The sequence below is a fragment of the Cynocephalus volans genome, chromosome 13, assembly GCF_027409185.1.
Source record: "Cynocephalus volans isolate mCynVol1 chromosome 13, mCynVol1.pri, whole genome shotgun sequence".
NCBI lineage: Eukaryota > Metazoa > Chordata > Mammalia > Dermoptera > Cynocephalidae > Cynocephalus > Cynocephalus volans.
The window spans coordinates 22612610-22628851 of NC_084472.1; the positions used below are offsets into that span (position 1 = coordinate 22612610).

At 37.8% G+C, this 16242-nt stretch overlaps 1 protein-coding gene and 1 pseudogene across 5 annotated transcripts in view; one reads left to right on the forward strand and one right to left on the reverse strand.

The window, feature by feature from the left end:
- The window catches only part of TAF4B (TATA-box binding protein associated factor 4b), a 147092-nt gene extending 134532 nt beyond the window's left edge, over positions 1-12560 (forward strand). For all 5 annotated transcript variants that reach the window (XM_063076909.1, XM_063076912.1, XM_063076913.1 and 2 more), the window contains one exon: positions 10808-12560. In XM_063076909.1, the coding sequence (XP_062932979.1) occupies positions 10808-10972 (165 nt within the window). In that variant the 3' untranslated portion in view covers positions 10973-12560. The remainder of the gene's footprint in view (positions 1-10807) is intronic.
- Positions 12561-14665: 2105 nt separating this feature from the next.
- LOC134362217 (adenylyl cyclase-associated protein 1-like) lies at positions 14666-16042 on the reverse strand (annotated as a pseudogene).
- Between the last annotated feature and the right edge of the window lie 200 nt (positions 16043-16242).

The following is a 16242-nucleotide window of genomic DNA, read 5'->3' on the forward strand; positions in this document are numbered from 1 at the left end:
TGTTTAGTGATTGTGGCAAAGGATTTCAAGGTCTACTGGTTCGACACTATTGTATGGCTAGGATCCTGCTGGTGCTGAGAATTTGGCATGGCTGCCTCAGTGCCTGCTCGGTCGCACAGTGGTGCCTCGGGTGTGTGGTCACTGTGGCTGTTGGGCCTTTCCGGGGGGGCGCCTCTCTGGTTGGCACACACTCGGCCGGGGTGGGGATCAGGTCCAGTGGTGGCAAGGCCCACCTGCTTGGTCATGGGCTGGCACTGCAGTGCGTGTGGTCACCACGGGTCTCTGGGCTCTCCGGAGGGGCGCCTCTCTGGTCACTGCGCACTCAGCTGGGCTGGTGATGGGTTCTGGTGGTGGTGAGGCCTACCTGCTCGGTTGCACGCTCGGATTTTCTTTCTTTTTGTGTTAGTTGTCAAAAGTTGGGTTACTCAAAGAATTGAAGTAATTCATATAAAATTATTCATCATGTCTCATCTTTTGAATGTATGTAGCTATGTTATCCTTTCTTCCGTTCCTGATATTGATATTTGTTTTCTCTCCTTTTCCTGATTAGTCTCGTTAAAGGGTTCATAAATTTTATTAATCTTTTCCAAAAACTAACTTATGGTTTTAATGTTTTCAAATTTTTTTTCTGTTTCCTAAGGCATTGATTTCCACTCCTGTTATTTCCTTTATTCTATTTACATTGAGTTAATATTTTCTTCTGGCATCTGAAAGTGAAAGCTTGAGCAATTGGCTTTATACCCTTCTTTTCCGATACAAGGATTTAAAGCTATAAATTTCCATTAGCTTTCTGCATTAGCTTTACCCCCACAAACTTTGATATGTTGGATATGTTTTTATTATCGTTAAGTTCAAAAATATTTCCTAACTTCCTTTTTGATATCTTCTTTGACTTACTGACTGTTTAGAAGTGCATTGTTGAATTTTCAAATATTTGGTGTTTTCATTTTGGTTAGAGAACACAGTGTGTGATTTCAGTCCTTTTAAATTTAGTAAGACTTGGCCTGTCATTTGGTTTATCTTGATGAATATTCTCTGTGCACTTGAGAAGGATGTATGTTCAGCAGATTTGAGTTTAGTGTTTATACGTCTTCTGTATCCTAATTGTTTTGGCTGCTTGTTCCTTCAGTTACTGAGGGAAGTGTGTAAGTTTTTTTGTTTTTTAAAAAAGCTATGGTTGTGTATTTGTCTTTTTCTGCCTGTCAATATTTTTTTTCTCTTATTTGATGATCTGTTATTAGGTGCAAACACATTATGTCATTCTGATGAATTGCTCCCTTTGGTTGATGTGAAATGATCCTTATTTCTAGTAATATTCCTTGTCTTCAAGTCTCCTTTTTTTGATGTTATTATAGCCATGTCAGCTTTCTTGTGCTTATTATTTTCATGGTTTATCTTTTCTCCATACTTTTACTTCCAACTTATCTGTGTCATTATTTAAAGCAGGTGTCTTATAAATAGCATATAATTGAGGTTTTTGGTTTTCTTTATGCAGTCTGAAAATTTATTTGGAGTGTTCAGTCCATTTACATTAATGTGATCATTACTGTGATTGGAGTTAAGTCTACCATTTTGGTATTTATTTTTTATTTGTTCCCTCTGTTTTTTGTTTCTCCTTTCCTGTCATCTTTTTGGTGAATCCAGTGGTGTTTTAGTAGTCTGTTCTATATCCTCTGTTGGCTTTTTAACTATACCTCTTATTTTCTTTAATGGTTTCTGTATCTATCCATATAAAGGTACAATATGCATTCTTAACTAACTGTACTCAACCCTGAATTAATACCTCTTCACATATAATATAAAAACTTTTTAAACTGTGTAATTCCGTTACACATACCGTTCCCATCCTTCGTGCTATTGTTGTCACCTATTTTACTTCTACATGTATTCTAACCTCCATAGTAACTTATTACTTGGTCATATACAAGGGTACTTCAAAAAGTTCATGGAAAAATAGAACTAAAAGATAATACACATCCTTCTATGAACTTTTTGAAGACTGTTCATATCTTTTATTATATTTTTATTTTGTATTTTGGGGTTTTTTTTGTTTTTTGTTGGTTTTTAGACTGTTCATAGACTGTTCATATCTTTTAAAGGATTTGTGAAAAGAAAAATTTATGTGTATCATTTCTAGTGCTTTTTTATTCTTTTCCTATAAATCCATGTTTCTTTCTAGTATCATTTTTCATCAGCCTGTATGCAACTCACCAACTCTAGAATCACAAGAGTTTTAAATAAAGCTACTCTTAATACATTTAAAAATATTATTAAATACACCTTTAGTTGTGAGGGACAGCAACTCTTACTGATATTGTAGCTTTTGTTATATTCACAATACTCCAAGGATAAAACCAAAGCTGGTTCTTAAAGAAAAATATTTAACTGGCAGTCCTTTGAAAAAGTTTTAACAAGGGCCGGTCCCTAGCTCACTTGGGAGAGTGTGGTGCTGATAACACCAAGGCCACAGGTTCAGATCCCTATATATAGGGATGGCCGGTTAGCTCACTTTGGGAGAGCGTGGTGCTGACAACACCAAGTCAAGGGTTAAGATCCCCTTACCAGTCATCTTTAAAAAAAAAAAAAAAGTTTTAACAAAATAATTTATAAAACTGATCTGTAGACATAGTTTATATGAATTTTCAGAGGGCTTTGTGTCTTAATAAAAGTTTAAAGAAAATAACTGTAGTCCAGCTGGCCGATTAGCTCAGTTGGTTAAATTGCAGTGCTGATAACACCAAGGTCCAGGGTTTGATCCCTTTACCAGCCAGCCTCCAAAAAGAAAAGAAAAATAAAGGAAAGTCCTAACATGGGCTTTTCAACTTGGCTGTAGGAAGCAATGAGATTACTGCCTTTCAGAGTTGACTGTTTATTTGGCTGTTTGCTGTTTTTGTGTATTGGGTTATTTGTAGGCTGAAGCATTTTCTCACTGTTCGGAGAAAGTGGTTAAAAAAAAAAAAAAGTAATCTTTTGAACATTCCCATCTAGTGGCAGCTTGGTGGGGGTGAGTAGGTGAGATAAGTTGTTAGAGGGCTGGGTAATACTAGTGAATAAGCCATGAGAGGACTTTACATCCCCTTCCCAACTCTCCCAGTTTTGTTTGGCTTAAAGCTAAGAGTGACAGCAGGATCTTGAATCAGAAGGTCCAAAGCCCATAATGTGGCTCATTTTCAACTTTTGTTCATTCATATGAGTGATGTTATTGGATTACAGTACACACATTGCTCTACAAAAATTGATTGGATACCACCCAAGTGCCAAACACTTAATATTTACAGGTATAAAATCCTTCCTTTCTAGTGAATGATAAGTTAAAGAGATAATTGCGTTGCACTGAAGACATGTGATGGTAGAGGAAACTATGGATTACTACTGAAGTGCATAGGAGTTGCTAGGAGACCAAGCATAGGAGACCTAGTGTGGACCTGGGGTAAGTTTGTAGGCATTGGTGAAACACGATACCTAAGTTGATTCCTAAAGAACTTAGGTGATGTGACATGAAGATAGGACAGATGGATTGGAGAATGGAGTTCCAGAAAGAGAGAATGCTATGTATGAGGATACTTCAAAAAGTTCATGGAAATATTCATGTTATCTTCTAATTCTATTTTTCCACATACTTTTTGAGGTATCCTCATCCAATTAACTGGATCAAAGAGTCAAAAAATCTTCTGTTGTGTTATCACGAGTTTGAGACAGGAAGAAAGGAATGAGGGATGAGACTGGGTAGAGAGGCTTTGGTGTGGTCATAGATATTTGGACTAGGTTCTGTGGGAGATTTTTAGCCATTGGAGCATTTTAAGCAGGAAAACAGTATTGTCAGATTATTTATTATTTTAAAAAGATCATTCTCATTGCAGTGTGAGCAACATTAACACTGGAAATAGAGAAGTTTCTTAGAAGGTTGTTGAAGTAATATAGGCAGAAGATAATGGAAGTAAAAATGTAGAAAGAAGTTGATGATTTGGAAATTGTTAAGGAGATAGAATTGATAAGTGGTGGTGATGGATTATAGAGGAAGAAAGGGTTGAGGATGAGTCCAGTTTTCTGGCTTGAGCACTGGAGATGAATGGTATCACTGTTCCTTAAAATAGAAGAGGAGGAAGGGAAGAAATAATGGTTTGAAACATACTGAATTTGGAATATCTGTAGTACATTCAATTGTAGACTTCATTAGGAAATTGAACAATGGGGTTTGGAATTTAAGATAGCATTCTGTTGGAGATAAAGATGGAGGCAGAGTGGCCATTAGCGTATGACAACTAGTATACTATCTTTTTAAATTTTAATTTTTTTTCATTATACATGTTATGGGGTACAGTTTGAATACATTTGTATATTGTATAGTGATCTAATCAGAATAGTTAGCATATCTGTCACCTAAACATTTATTGTTTTTGTGGTTATAACATTCAGTATCCTCTTTTCTGGCTATTTTGAAAATATACAATGTAATATTACTAGCTATTGTCACCCTAGGGCACCAGCACTTATTCTTACTATCTAGCTTAACCTTGGAACTTTGTACCAGTCTATCAATCTTTCTCTGTGCACACCCCACCCCTTCCCTGCCTCTGATAACCACTATTCTGTTTATTTTTTTCTCCTTTTATTTTCTTAACTGATCCATGATAATTGTATATATTTGTGGAATAAAATATATTTGGGTACATTCATACCAGCATATTATCTTAATAACTCCTATAATTACACAAGCAGAATTAGAACTCAAAGCCCATGATTCCATCAGTCTATTTACTTCTGTAAGAGACTGTTGAAACAAAGATATTTAGCAGTGACAAATTCCTAGGGTAGAAGTTAACTTACGGGTTGTCTGTATTTTGGAATAACTTAAAATGAATAAAATGAAGGTGATACAAGTGACAGATCTGTTGCCCGAAAAGTTCTGCTTGTTATCCAGCAGAGGGCAGTGAGTCTCGAAGCTCGGTATTTTCTGCTCTGTGTTTTCTTTAAGGCCTAGAAGTTCAGGTCTTTTGAATGTAGGTTTTCAGTGCTCTTATTACACTGGATCAGGCATCCAGGGCACTTTTATTTATCCATGCTTCTGAGACTTAGATGTTCAGTTTTAGCTGAGGAGCCAGGTCTTTATTCTGCCCTTTATTTTCCATGTCTAGTCTTTGTTTCCTCTTTAAAAGATTTGAGTCATCTCTTAAGAGCTGCCGTGATAGCATGGGATTGGGATAAGTAAATTTAGTATAAATTGGGCAGAGAGTCTGTGAAATGTAGTGAATATTTTCTGTCGATTCCTCTGTCTATAAAAATGTCTCAGTTTTTGCGCTTGGTTAACTGTTAAGATTCAGGGACACATTTGTGTTTTCTTAGCCTTGTGATTCAGGGAATAGCATGAAAGAGGTTGACTTCTAGCTTCTAGAGACAGTATTGATAAGCTTTCTTAGTTCTGTAAAGCAGTAAGCTCCTCTACTCTTTTATTTGAGGGGTGTAAGAAAAACTTCCTGTCCTTGGATATATCCTTCATCCACCTGCCACATGTCAGAAATGCTTTTTAGTATACTTTTTAGCTTTAGGCATTCAAGTCTCTACTAAAATGCAGAAGTTTCACTGAGAAGGACAAGATTAGTGTGGCAGCACGAATTATTTCTCTTAAGTTAGCTGCCAGAGTAAATAGTTTTAACTAGGGAGTGGGAAAATAGGTCTTGGACCTAGGATTACACCGTTTCCTGTTTGTAAACCTCCAATGCCTCCCAAATGAGTAATGAATTCATTATGATAATAAAGGCCAACATTTATAGAGTATATAAACTGTGTGCCAGGCACTCTCATTTAATCTTCAAACTAACTTTATAGATAATTGCTGTTACTATCCCTGTTTTGCAGATTAAGAAACTGAGGTGTACAGAGAAGTTAAGTAATTTGTCTGAGATTGCTTATGGAGGAGACAGCTAGTATTTACCTGTTTATTTTCCTGTACATTTTATGCTGCCTGGTACAATTCCTTGCCCATAGTAGGAGCCCAGTAACCCAGATAACTTTGAATTGAGTCAGCATGGACTAGCATGAAGCTAAGTAACCTTGGATGGTGGCTCTTGGAAACAGAGGCCCATCTGAGAACCTCAGCAAGATTCATGAAGTCACCGGGTTCATAAAGTTCTTTCTGCTTCTAACTTAGTATCGCAGTAATCTAATTTAGGGAAATGTGGGAAAAGAAATAGAAAAGCATTTAAAGGTTTTACTTCACAGCACCTGCTCTATTAGGTTGGAGGGTTAAAAATTTAGATGACTGGTTATTTTTAGTTACTTAGTGTTATTCTTAAAATGGTGTTATTTCTCTGAAATTGGTAACTGATGCTCAATTTTTTCATATTAGAACAAAAAAAAAGAGTTCCTCAAAAGTTTCATTATAAAAATAAGAAACCTTGTTTAGTGATATAATTTAACAAATTAATGTAGTCTAAGTTAATTGATCTTGACAGTTTTAGTGTATGTTAACATTTAGGTTTGATTAGGCTTCCTAGAACATAGTTGTGCACTGGGTACGTGAATTATTTCTTTCACATTTCAGTTCACCTCTTTTCATCCAGGTGAAGAATCCAGATTAAGGAATATCATCATGTAGAAAGTGGGAAAACTTTCTGTTCCAGAAATAAATAGTACATTTTCACAAGAATCTTTTTTTTTTTCCTTAAAAACTTGGGCCCTTAACTGCATTAGTGTTCTTTGACAGTGTAGTAAGACTAGAAATCAGTCCTAGTCAGCTTTGAGGAAAGGACTTGATGGGGTGAAAGGAAAATTAAAACTGGTGGTGAAAAGGCATTTTGGTTTTTATGGCAACAAGTTATCAGTGCACTCTCCACCTTCTGTACTGTGGATATTTGAGAGGTAGCTGATTATTCTGGTCAGCTCATTGTGAAACTGACAGGTCAGAATTGTAGACTTTCCCAAATCATAAGCATAGCAGTAAAAATGCTATGTATTTTGTAACCGAATTCAAGAAAGATTGACTTTCTAAGCCAGTCACTATTTGTGAGGAGAGAATGCTATCACGTTTGTAAAGTTGTGAATTATGAAGGACGTTTCTGTTGGGTTACTGAATATCCCTTGGGGTTTGTTTCATTTATAACATTGCCTGAGGCCTTCTGCTGCCTCCTGTTGGAATGACCTCCTTTTCAACCCTGTGCTGGCAGCTGTAATATGGCTCTTTCTCCTGGATCCTTCAGGCTTGTCACATGACAAACATGAACTCTGACCCCTTTGTTCTTTACCCACATGATTATGTGTCTTTATTTTTTTTTTCTGTTTAACAATTTTGTCTTATTTTCTTTCCTTTTCTGCTCTTTGCTCCTCTTTCAGTTTCCTACCAAGACAAAGTGTTTTGTTTTTGTTTTGTAGCAATATGATTTTCTTATTGAAGTATAAGGTTGATGCAGAAAGCACACAAATCATAAGCTCAGTGAATTTTCACAGCATGATCACATCCACGTAGACAGTAGTTAAATCAAGAAAGGGAGTATCACCAGAACTCCAGAAAACCTCTATCCCCTTCTAGTTACTTCTCATCTCCCCCAAGGGGGCTCAGTATCCTAACTTTTATAGCTTTGCCTGTTTTTGAACCTGATAGAAATGGAATCATATAGTATGTGTTCCTTTGTGTTTTGGTCCTTTCATTTAACATCTTTGTGATATTCATCCGTGTTACACAGTTATTGCTATATAGTATTCTACGGTATGAATATACCACAGTTTATCTATTCTCCTCTTAATAGGCATTGGGATTGTTTCTAGTTTTGGACTATTGTGAATAGTAGTACTAAACATTCTTGTACATGTCTTTTGATGAACATTTGACATATTTCTGGGCATTTACATAGAAGTGGAATTGCCGAGCTATAGTATCCATCTAGCCATTAAATTAAAAATTTTATACAAAACACTAAACTACTGATTTTAGGCAAAGTCTTTGTAGGAAACATTTGTAAACATATATAGATTAAGCTTTAGCATAATATACCTAATTTATGGCTAAAGAAAGTGCCTCTAGTTAAATGTACTATAGTTTTAAACATAACTACTGTAGACAATAAAATTGCCACTCACTGACAATGACACATTTTACTAACTTTCTTCCTAATGTGTACTTCTTATTCCATTTTCCAACGCTGAGTTGGTTTGACTGTTCTGTAAAAACCTTATGAAAATATTTGATGGTTAAAAAAAAAAAGAAAAGAAAAAATATTTGATGGTAATAAGTTACAGTAAAGATTACATCTGAGTTATACTACCTCCGAGTGGTGATGCTAGCAGAGGAGAGTGAAGTACTAGTGCTTGACTGCCACCCTTTGCTGAAGTTAGAGGCAGACCCTTGTAATTTACAAATTGCATTCATTACCCAGAACCCTGACGAAAGGCTAACTGTATACTGTAGATGGGCTCCAGGATAAGTAGCCAAGCAATTGAGAGCCAAATACAATCTTTTCTTTCCCCCTTCTAAAACATGGACTTTCCAAAATTTAGTCCATGGATACGTGTGAATAAATTTAACCTCATGAGTGTAGAAATATGATTGTGATATCATATCTCTCAAAAACTGTATAGTATCTCTTAAGGAAATTTTATTTGACCATCCAATTAAAGTGCCCCCCAAATCATGCTGTGAACATGCATGGAATTATGTCGACTGTTTTGACTGTGGTGTTTTGGAGACTTTAAAGGATTTCTCTCCCTTCTATCAAAACAAAACAAAAAGCCAAAAATGTGGAGGGAGTAATTCACATTTGATGGTTATAAAAGGATAGTAACACTGGGCTGGCCCGTGGCTCACGTGGGAGAGTGCGGTGCTGATAGCACCAAGGCCGCGGGTTCAGATCCCATATAGGGGATGGCCGGTTAGCTCACTTGGGAGAGTGTAGTGCTAACACCACCAAGTTAAGGGTTAAGATCCCCTTACCGGTCATCTTTTTGGGTGGGGGGGGGGTGGAAGATAGGAACGGAACCAGAAGATTTGCCTCCTGTGTTAGATAAATATCTTTGCTTGTATGTCTTTTGGGCAGATTAAGGAGAGTTGCCAATCCTGTTGATGTGTTTTGAAATGAACTATGGTAAAAAGAATGAAAGAACAGAAGGTTTTATTTTTACAGAATTATGCTTTAAGAATTCTGTGTTTCTCATTTCTTCCAATTTTATTTTAAAAGTAGTACTCTGTCAACATATTGATACTTAGAAAACTGTCTTAATATAGGAGTATTGGGTTTCATTCCATTTTGAATGACATTTAAAACTCACAGTGGTTGTTGTTTTAAACCAGTACATTCAATTCAGAAAATATTACTGATAATCTGTGTTCTTCTATGTACTCTGCTAAGCCCCAGAGGGAACAGGAACAACAGTCCTTGTCCTCAGAAAGCTTATGGTCTAGTGGGTATTTGGTGGTGGTGGGAGCATATACAGATTACTGTAATACAGTGTAAGGTAATTGGCACAGTGAGAATTCCTTGGTGGGAGGAGGGCAGGTAGACCCATTAAAGATGAGTAAATTGGCCATTGGCAGAGGAATTATGTGGCTAGAGTTAAGATGCTTTGTAAAGGAGCAGTGGTCAATGGGAAGTAAGACTGGAGTGAATCCAGGGTGATGAGTTTATTATCCCTGGTATGGTAGATAATATAGCACAGTGATTAAGAGCATTCACTTTAGATCAAATTAGAAATTGAGTCCCAGCGCAACTTTGCTATGTGACCTTGAACAGATTGCTTAACCTATCTAAGCTCAGTTTCCTCATTTGACAAATAGAGACAGCATTCATTTAACCTGCTGCAATGTTGGATGAGAGAAAAGAGATAATGTGTGAAAAGTGCTTAACACAGTTCTCAATATTTAAGAAGTTCTCAAGTAGCTACCCTGGACAGTGGGGAACCATTGAAGGTTTCAGAACCATAGTGTGGTGGGATGTGAACCATTCAAGCCTTTTACTTTTTATAACTGACAGACAAAAGACTGCACACATTTAAAGTGTACAGTTTGATAGATCTTTATGTATGTATACACCTATGTAATCACACCACACTTCAAAATAGGAAACACTCCTTTACTCCCGAAAGTTTTGTATAAGACTTTTAAAGAGGAAAGTCTGGTCTGTAATGTGCTGGAAAGAAAGGAGCAAAGCCAAGCCTGGAAGTGGAGAAATCAGATCACAGGCTATATTGCCATGGTCCAGGTGAGAGAAAAAAGAATGGGGTCATGAGCAAGCTGTGGTGGCCATTTGAGACGAGGCTGCTGGAGGACAGGGTTTGAGTCTTCATCATTACATTTTCTTCAATACCTAGCTCAGTGACCAGAGGATAGTGGGTGTATTAGTCCGTTTTGTGTTGCTATAACAGAAATACCTGAGATTGGATAATTTATAATGAACAGAGGTTTATTTGGCTCATGATTCTGGGACAGTTGCATCTGGTGCAGGCCTCAGGCTGCTTCTACTCATGGCAGAAAACGGCAGGCAGCCAGCGGGTACAAGCAGATCACATGGCGAGAGAAAGCAAGAGAGAGAGCAGGGAGGTGCCAGGGTCTTTTAAACAACCAGCTCTTGCGGGAACTAATAGAGTGAGAACTCACTCAGGTCCCTTTCCCCCAGGGAGAGCATTAACCCATTCATGAGGGATCTGCCTCCATGACTCAAACAGCTTCCAGCACTGCCACAATGAGGATCAGATTTCCACATGAATTTTGGTGGGGACAACACATCCAAACTCTATCAGTGGGCTCTTGCATGCTAAAATTGATAGGCTTTCCCTTTATGAGAGATTCCTTATTATAAACTGCTTCTTTTATTCTGTTTAGGGCTTAAAAGACAATCTTGCTTCTGGGAGATCCAGCCTAACAGCTTCCAAACAGTTGCTTTGTCCAAGAATCACAAGAATCTGCCTGAGGGACTTGATATTCTGTATGGAACAGGAAAGAGAGATGAAGTATTCTCGAGCTCTATACCTTGCCCTTCTGAAGTGACCACTCCACTCTCCATCCAGATCCTTGCTATTTACTGCCAAAGAAGACATAAGGAAAATTGTTGGACTGTCCCAAAATGTCAGTTTCTGGGAAATAATCACCAATATGGAAAATCATTGTTTACAGTTATAAACTTTTCTTAAATCTTACCTATACATCTCATGGGGTTCTTACAGACTAGAATTCAGCTTTGTCTTCTGAAATCTGTTAGGAAAAGAAGTAAGCATCTGCCTACCTGTGCATTTAATCACAGCAAGTTAAGGCCCTGTTATTACCTGCTTCATTTGCCAAACTGTAACAGGTGAGGTGTCTTTCCCTGATACAGCCTAACGGAGCCTGTATTGAGATGCAGGAGAAAGGCAGAGTCACCACTTACTGAGAAAAGTGTATTTCATCCTATACTGAACCTGTCTCAAAGTGTTAGGTGTTCTGGGCTGCAGTCAGAAGTTGCTTAGCTAACTGTGACAGTTACCTTCTGTAGTTGAAGGTGACAGGCCACAGAGTAGGGCCTGTGGTGACTTTGGCTGGCTAAGTCCCAGTGTTGTCAAAATGAGACAAGTGGGGATAGTTTGTGCCTGAGGTTGCTAATTCTCTGGTTCATATCACCGTGTGCTACTTCTGAGACCAAGTGAGGGGACAGCCTTGTCAGGGAAACCTTAAAGTTGTAGCTGCTGATATATACCTCATTGAAAAAACGGAAGAGATGGAAAGTATTGGAAGGAATGATGGGGTGTCGAGTTCAAACTGAGGGGAAAATGAAAATGGAATCGTAAAACAAGAACTGTGCTACATATGCTCAAGAGGGCTAGGGGTGGGATTAGAACTCCGAAACAATTAATACATGTGTTATTGATGAAACAGATCATAGCCCAACCAAAAAGGAAAACTTATCAAACATTTTCAACTTACAGTATTTCAAAAGAAAGAAGTTACTTTTTGTTTTATACTGTTTTAACTCTCAAAAAGGATGGTTTTTGTAGTTCCTTCTCTTGTAAAATCTTTTAGTTACCCTAAGTTTTAAGCATCTTGGTGCATTTAAAAATTCTAATTTTGGTGATTAGAACTTTTAACAATAGAACTTCATTTTGGATTCTATACTTAAAAGGTAATGTCAGCATCTTACTCCTGGGCCCCTTGGCTCTGAATATGAGAAGCATGTGATGTATATTAATCTGAGGAAGAAGCTGATGTACAAAGCCACCACCACCCCCTTTTTTTAGTTCCACCTGTGTGGAATGTAGCTGGTGAAAAATAATGGCTATAGTTAGAATCATATACAGAAAGAATGATTAAATCCTCCAAGAAGGTTTAAAAAATGGGAACTGCTTTGCTGCTTAGAAAAAGAATTCAGGGGAGAAAAATACACCTCAAGTATGTTATTCTTCATCCTGTTCTTCCCATTGGGACTGTTAAGGCCATATTCTATACTATAGTAAGTTTTAAATTGGCCACTTTTTTGTTTCAGCAAGTTACTATGTAAAATGCTGTAAGTTATGTAAATGTTAAAAGAGTACTTTAAGAGATCTATACCCAGAGTTGTTTTTGTATATTTAAAAGCTTAGCTTTATTTTTTTGTAAAGTGCAGCATTCTCCCATATTTGTGTATAATCTTATTGATCAGATGTTTAAACTTATTTCAAATACTTCATTAAAATAATTATTTTATTATAAGAATAACTTTGTTCAGTCACTGACTTTGAAAACCAGTGTCATTATTAGTGAGCCCCTGAAGTGCTCAAATCTGCTGGGCGGTGGATCTTTCTTGGCTCTGATTGTTACTTTGGAGTGTCAGCATTTGGGTTCCAGAACCTCACTTCAAATCCAAGTTGCTATATCACTTTTTTTGAAATACTTGTAAATTTGCATGCTATTTGACTCTCTAAGAAATCTAAGCATATTCTTTACAAAACCTTTCTTTGGCGCATTAGCGTTTTCTTACTAAGGTATTGTTTTTCAAAACTTATTTTTAATATACATTTTAAAACTTTGTGTTGTTTAGTATATCTTACAAAAGAACAAGCGTTTCCAGGGTATTCTGCAAACTGAGCAAATTTGATCTATAAATGCATTCATCTCGACTCACACAGCATTGCCAATATTTTAATTCAAAAGAATCTATTTTTTCATTTTTTTGAAAAATTAGAAGGCCCAGAATCACTAGGAATACCCTTTTGTATGGCAACAATTCATTAGAGTCAACCAGGAGCTGTCCACTTTAGATATCAGGGCATAAGTTTACCTTCCCTTTGATCTCTTTAAACATCGGAATTTGTGACCCTCTGCCTTCAGTATTTACCTTAGGCGATGAACAGTAAAGGGGAAAGTACCAGACGTTCTCCATTTATTTTTTTTTTAAAGCAACCTTATTGACGTATATTTTACACCCAGTTACCCATTTCATTCATTAACTTTTACTTGACTTTTTAGATGGTTTCCTCCTAAACATCTTTGAGATTCTTCTTTTCTTTGAAAAAGAAGCAAAATTTAACATTCTTTGTAAGCTTAAATGGTTTCTTAAAACCTGCATTTGAGGTAAATTTTGTTTTGTTAGAAATTTGGCAAAACTTCATTTAGAATTAAGACCGCTTATACAAGTTATGTCACGGTTGTAGCAAAGAATGCAAGCAATTTAAGGCATATTCTTTAGAAAAATATGGAACCAAGATCTCAGGCTGATTATGTTGGACTTTATCTCTTTGCCTGTTTGTAAAACGAACCAACTATGTGTTTATAAAACTTGGTCCTCAACAAGACTCAGTGACTCTGCAGGAGATAAAAGTGTAATGTATCACATTTATATATGACCTAGTGGCCAGTTTTTGTTTTCAGCATTTCTATCTTTTTAAACACTTTCATATGCATCTCTGTACTGATACAACTTTATTTTTTTAACGTGTGGGCATGATTTTCATCTGATATCAACATCTTTTTCTCTGACTATTTAAACACCTCAGTATTTTTAATGTATTTTGGTCATATTGCATTGGCACATTAGCTTTTACACTGAAATTATTTCGCCAGCTGGAAATTGGTCCTCAGTAAAATATTTTTGTCATATTTTTCTTTTGGGAAACATTAAGAGACTATGCAAACAAGAAACCTAAAATGTTCACCACCGTATACCTGAACACTGGCTGGTTAGGTGAAAGGAACAGACACATAATAATAATAGAGTCAGAGTCTCTGTAGACCTTGCCACACTGAATATTGATGGGAGGAAAATAGTCTCAAGGAACTAATTTTAAGGATTTTGACTTTGTTGGTAAGCCATAATGAGAGCAATATTAATGGCAACTCTTCTTTAAAATAATAATGCCAGGTTGACATTTTTTTTTTATTGTTAATTCCTGGGACTGCTTTATTCTTCCCAAAGGACTGTTTATTGGTAGAATAACCCCCAAAAGCTGAAAGCAAAAATGCACTAGTCCTGGCCTATAGTTCTTTAAGAATGGGCTGGTGGTAGTGAAGCTGATGTGAAAAAGCTGAACCTTCCTCCAGAAGATCAAGTGACCTGCTATCCCACCCCAAATCTCAGCCTGCAGTGTATTTCAGTGAAGGCAGATAGCTGTGCTTCTCAGAGGTGAGAAGCAGTTTAAGAGGAGAAAGGTAGCGCAAATGTAGAAAAAAACTGTTTTGATACAGATTTATCCCATGGTGTGAAGAGAGAGGGCAAAGAACCCAGCGGTACTTTGCTTATCCAGCAATTTCTGTCACTGTGGTGACTAACTTCTGCCCATTCCATAGGGTCTTGAACTGCTCAGGGACTGGGAACTTGTTAAAGTCACTGCTTTCTGTAGGAATGAAGACGTTCATCTCAGAAGATTTGGCACTATCTCACAATCCAGAGAATTCTTGCTCAGGTAAGTGTGGCAGCCACCTGTTTTGTTGATGGAAATGGTTGGCTCTTAACCCATTACTGGAACTTTGACTCCCTGCTATTGATTGTCTCCACAGTGCCCACCATGTCATTGAATATCAGACTGAGTTTCTTACAGTTGTCTACTGTAATGCAGTTAATTTTGCCCTTGATTTGCAATGTTGTGTTGACAGACTTGTGTATGTAAGCCACCTGTTTCAGCTCAGTGTCATCAAGCACCAGGTTGGAAACATTCTCCTGATTTTCTGCTGTCCACTTCTTGCCCTCCGGTTCAAGTATAGCTGGTTCGTTCTTTGTGGCTGGTTTAGGAGATGGGCTGGTTTGGGGTTTAGGTGCAGAAAGTGGTTTGGGGCCAATTGATACTGGACCTCTCTGAGACTTCAGGGCAGGAATCTTGTGAGTCTTCATGTCATCAGAAACGTGTTTCAGGGCATGTGTGATGCTCTCTCCCTGTTTAATCTGTGCAAACAGTGCTGAGCAGAAGGCAAACTCATCAGAGCCTGAGCTGGTGGGGACTAGTGGGGGCGGTGGGCCTGATCCAGCAGATGGTCCAGATGGCAATCTACTCAGTTCTTTTGCCACAGGCCCCGTTTTGTTTCAGCCCAGTCCGTTGGTATAGAACTCCTTAACATAAGCCTGCGGCTCTGTCGATATACTTAAGTAAGCTTTGACCCAGTCCACATGCTTCTTATCCACATCTTTGTACTCCTTAAGGACTTGGTTTTTATAAAACGTGGCAGCATCATTCATTTTCTTCACATAGGGGAGCCATAGCCACCCAACCCAGGGGCTGACAGCCGACAGGTGATTGAACAACTTGCCACCTTGGTTCTTCTTCCAAAAGGTTATCACTTCTTGGTTCTGCTCTGAGATGGGTGCCAACAAATTGGAAAGCTTATTGCCTGCTGGCTGCTGGCACTGAGAAACTGTAAGCAAGAGAGCTTGCTCCAACTTCAGACCTGTGTGGACCTCTCCACGTGTTTCTGAATGTGTCCCCCAATCTCTTTACTGATCTTCAAGTACTCTGCCACAGGACTGGCAAGCAGTGAGGCAAATGCTTGCACATATGGGGCTGCTTCTGTTTTTGAAGGACTGACTCCCTACCCACGGTGCATGTCAGAGTTACTGGATACTGGCTTCAGGCGGCTCACTGCCCTCTCCAGTCTTTTTACCAGATTTTGCATGGCAGCCATAATGTACCACCTCGGGACTGAGATCAGCCACTCTCCCCATGTTGACATTTTTCTAAGTTCTCTTACTGTAGGTGGTATTGAGGCAGTATTGTCCATGGGTAAAAACATACCCTGTCTTCCCATCTCAGTCCTGGGCAAATTATTTAACTTCTCTGTGCCTTTGTTTCCTTATCCGTAAATAATAGTACCTACCTGCAAGG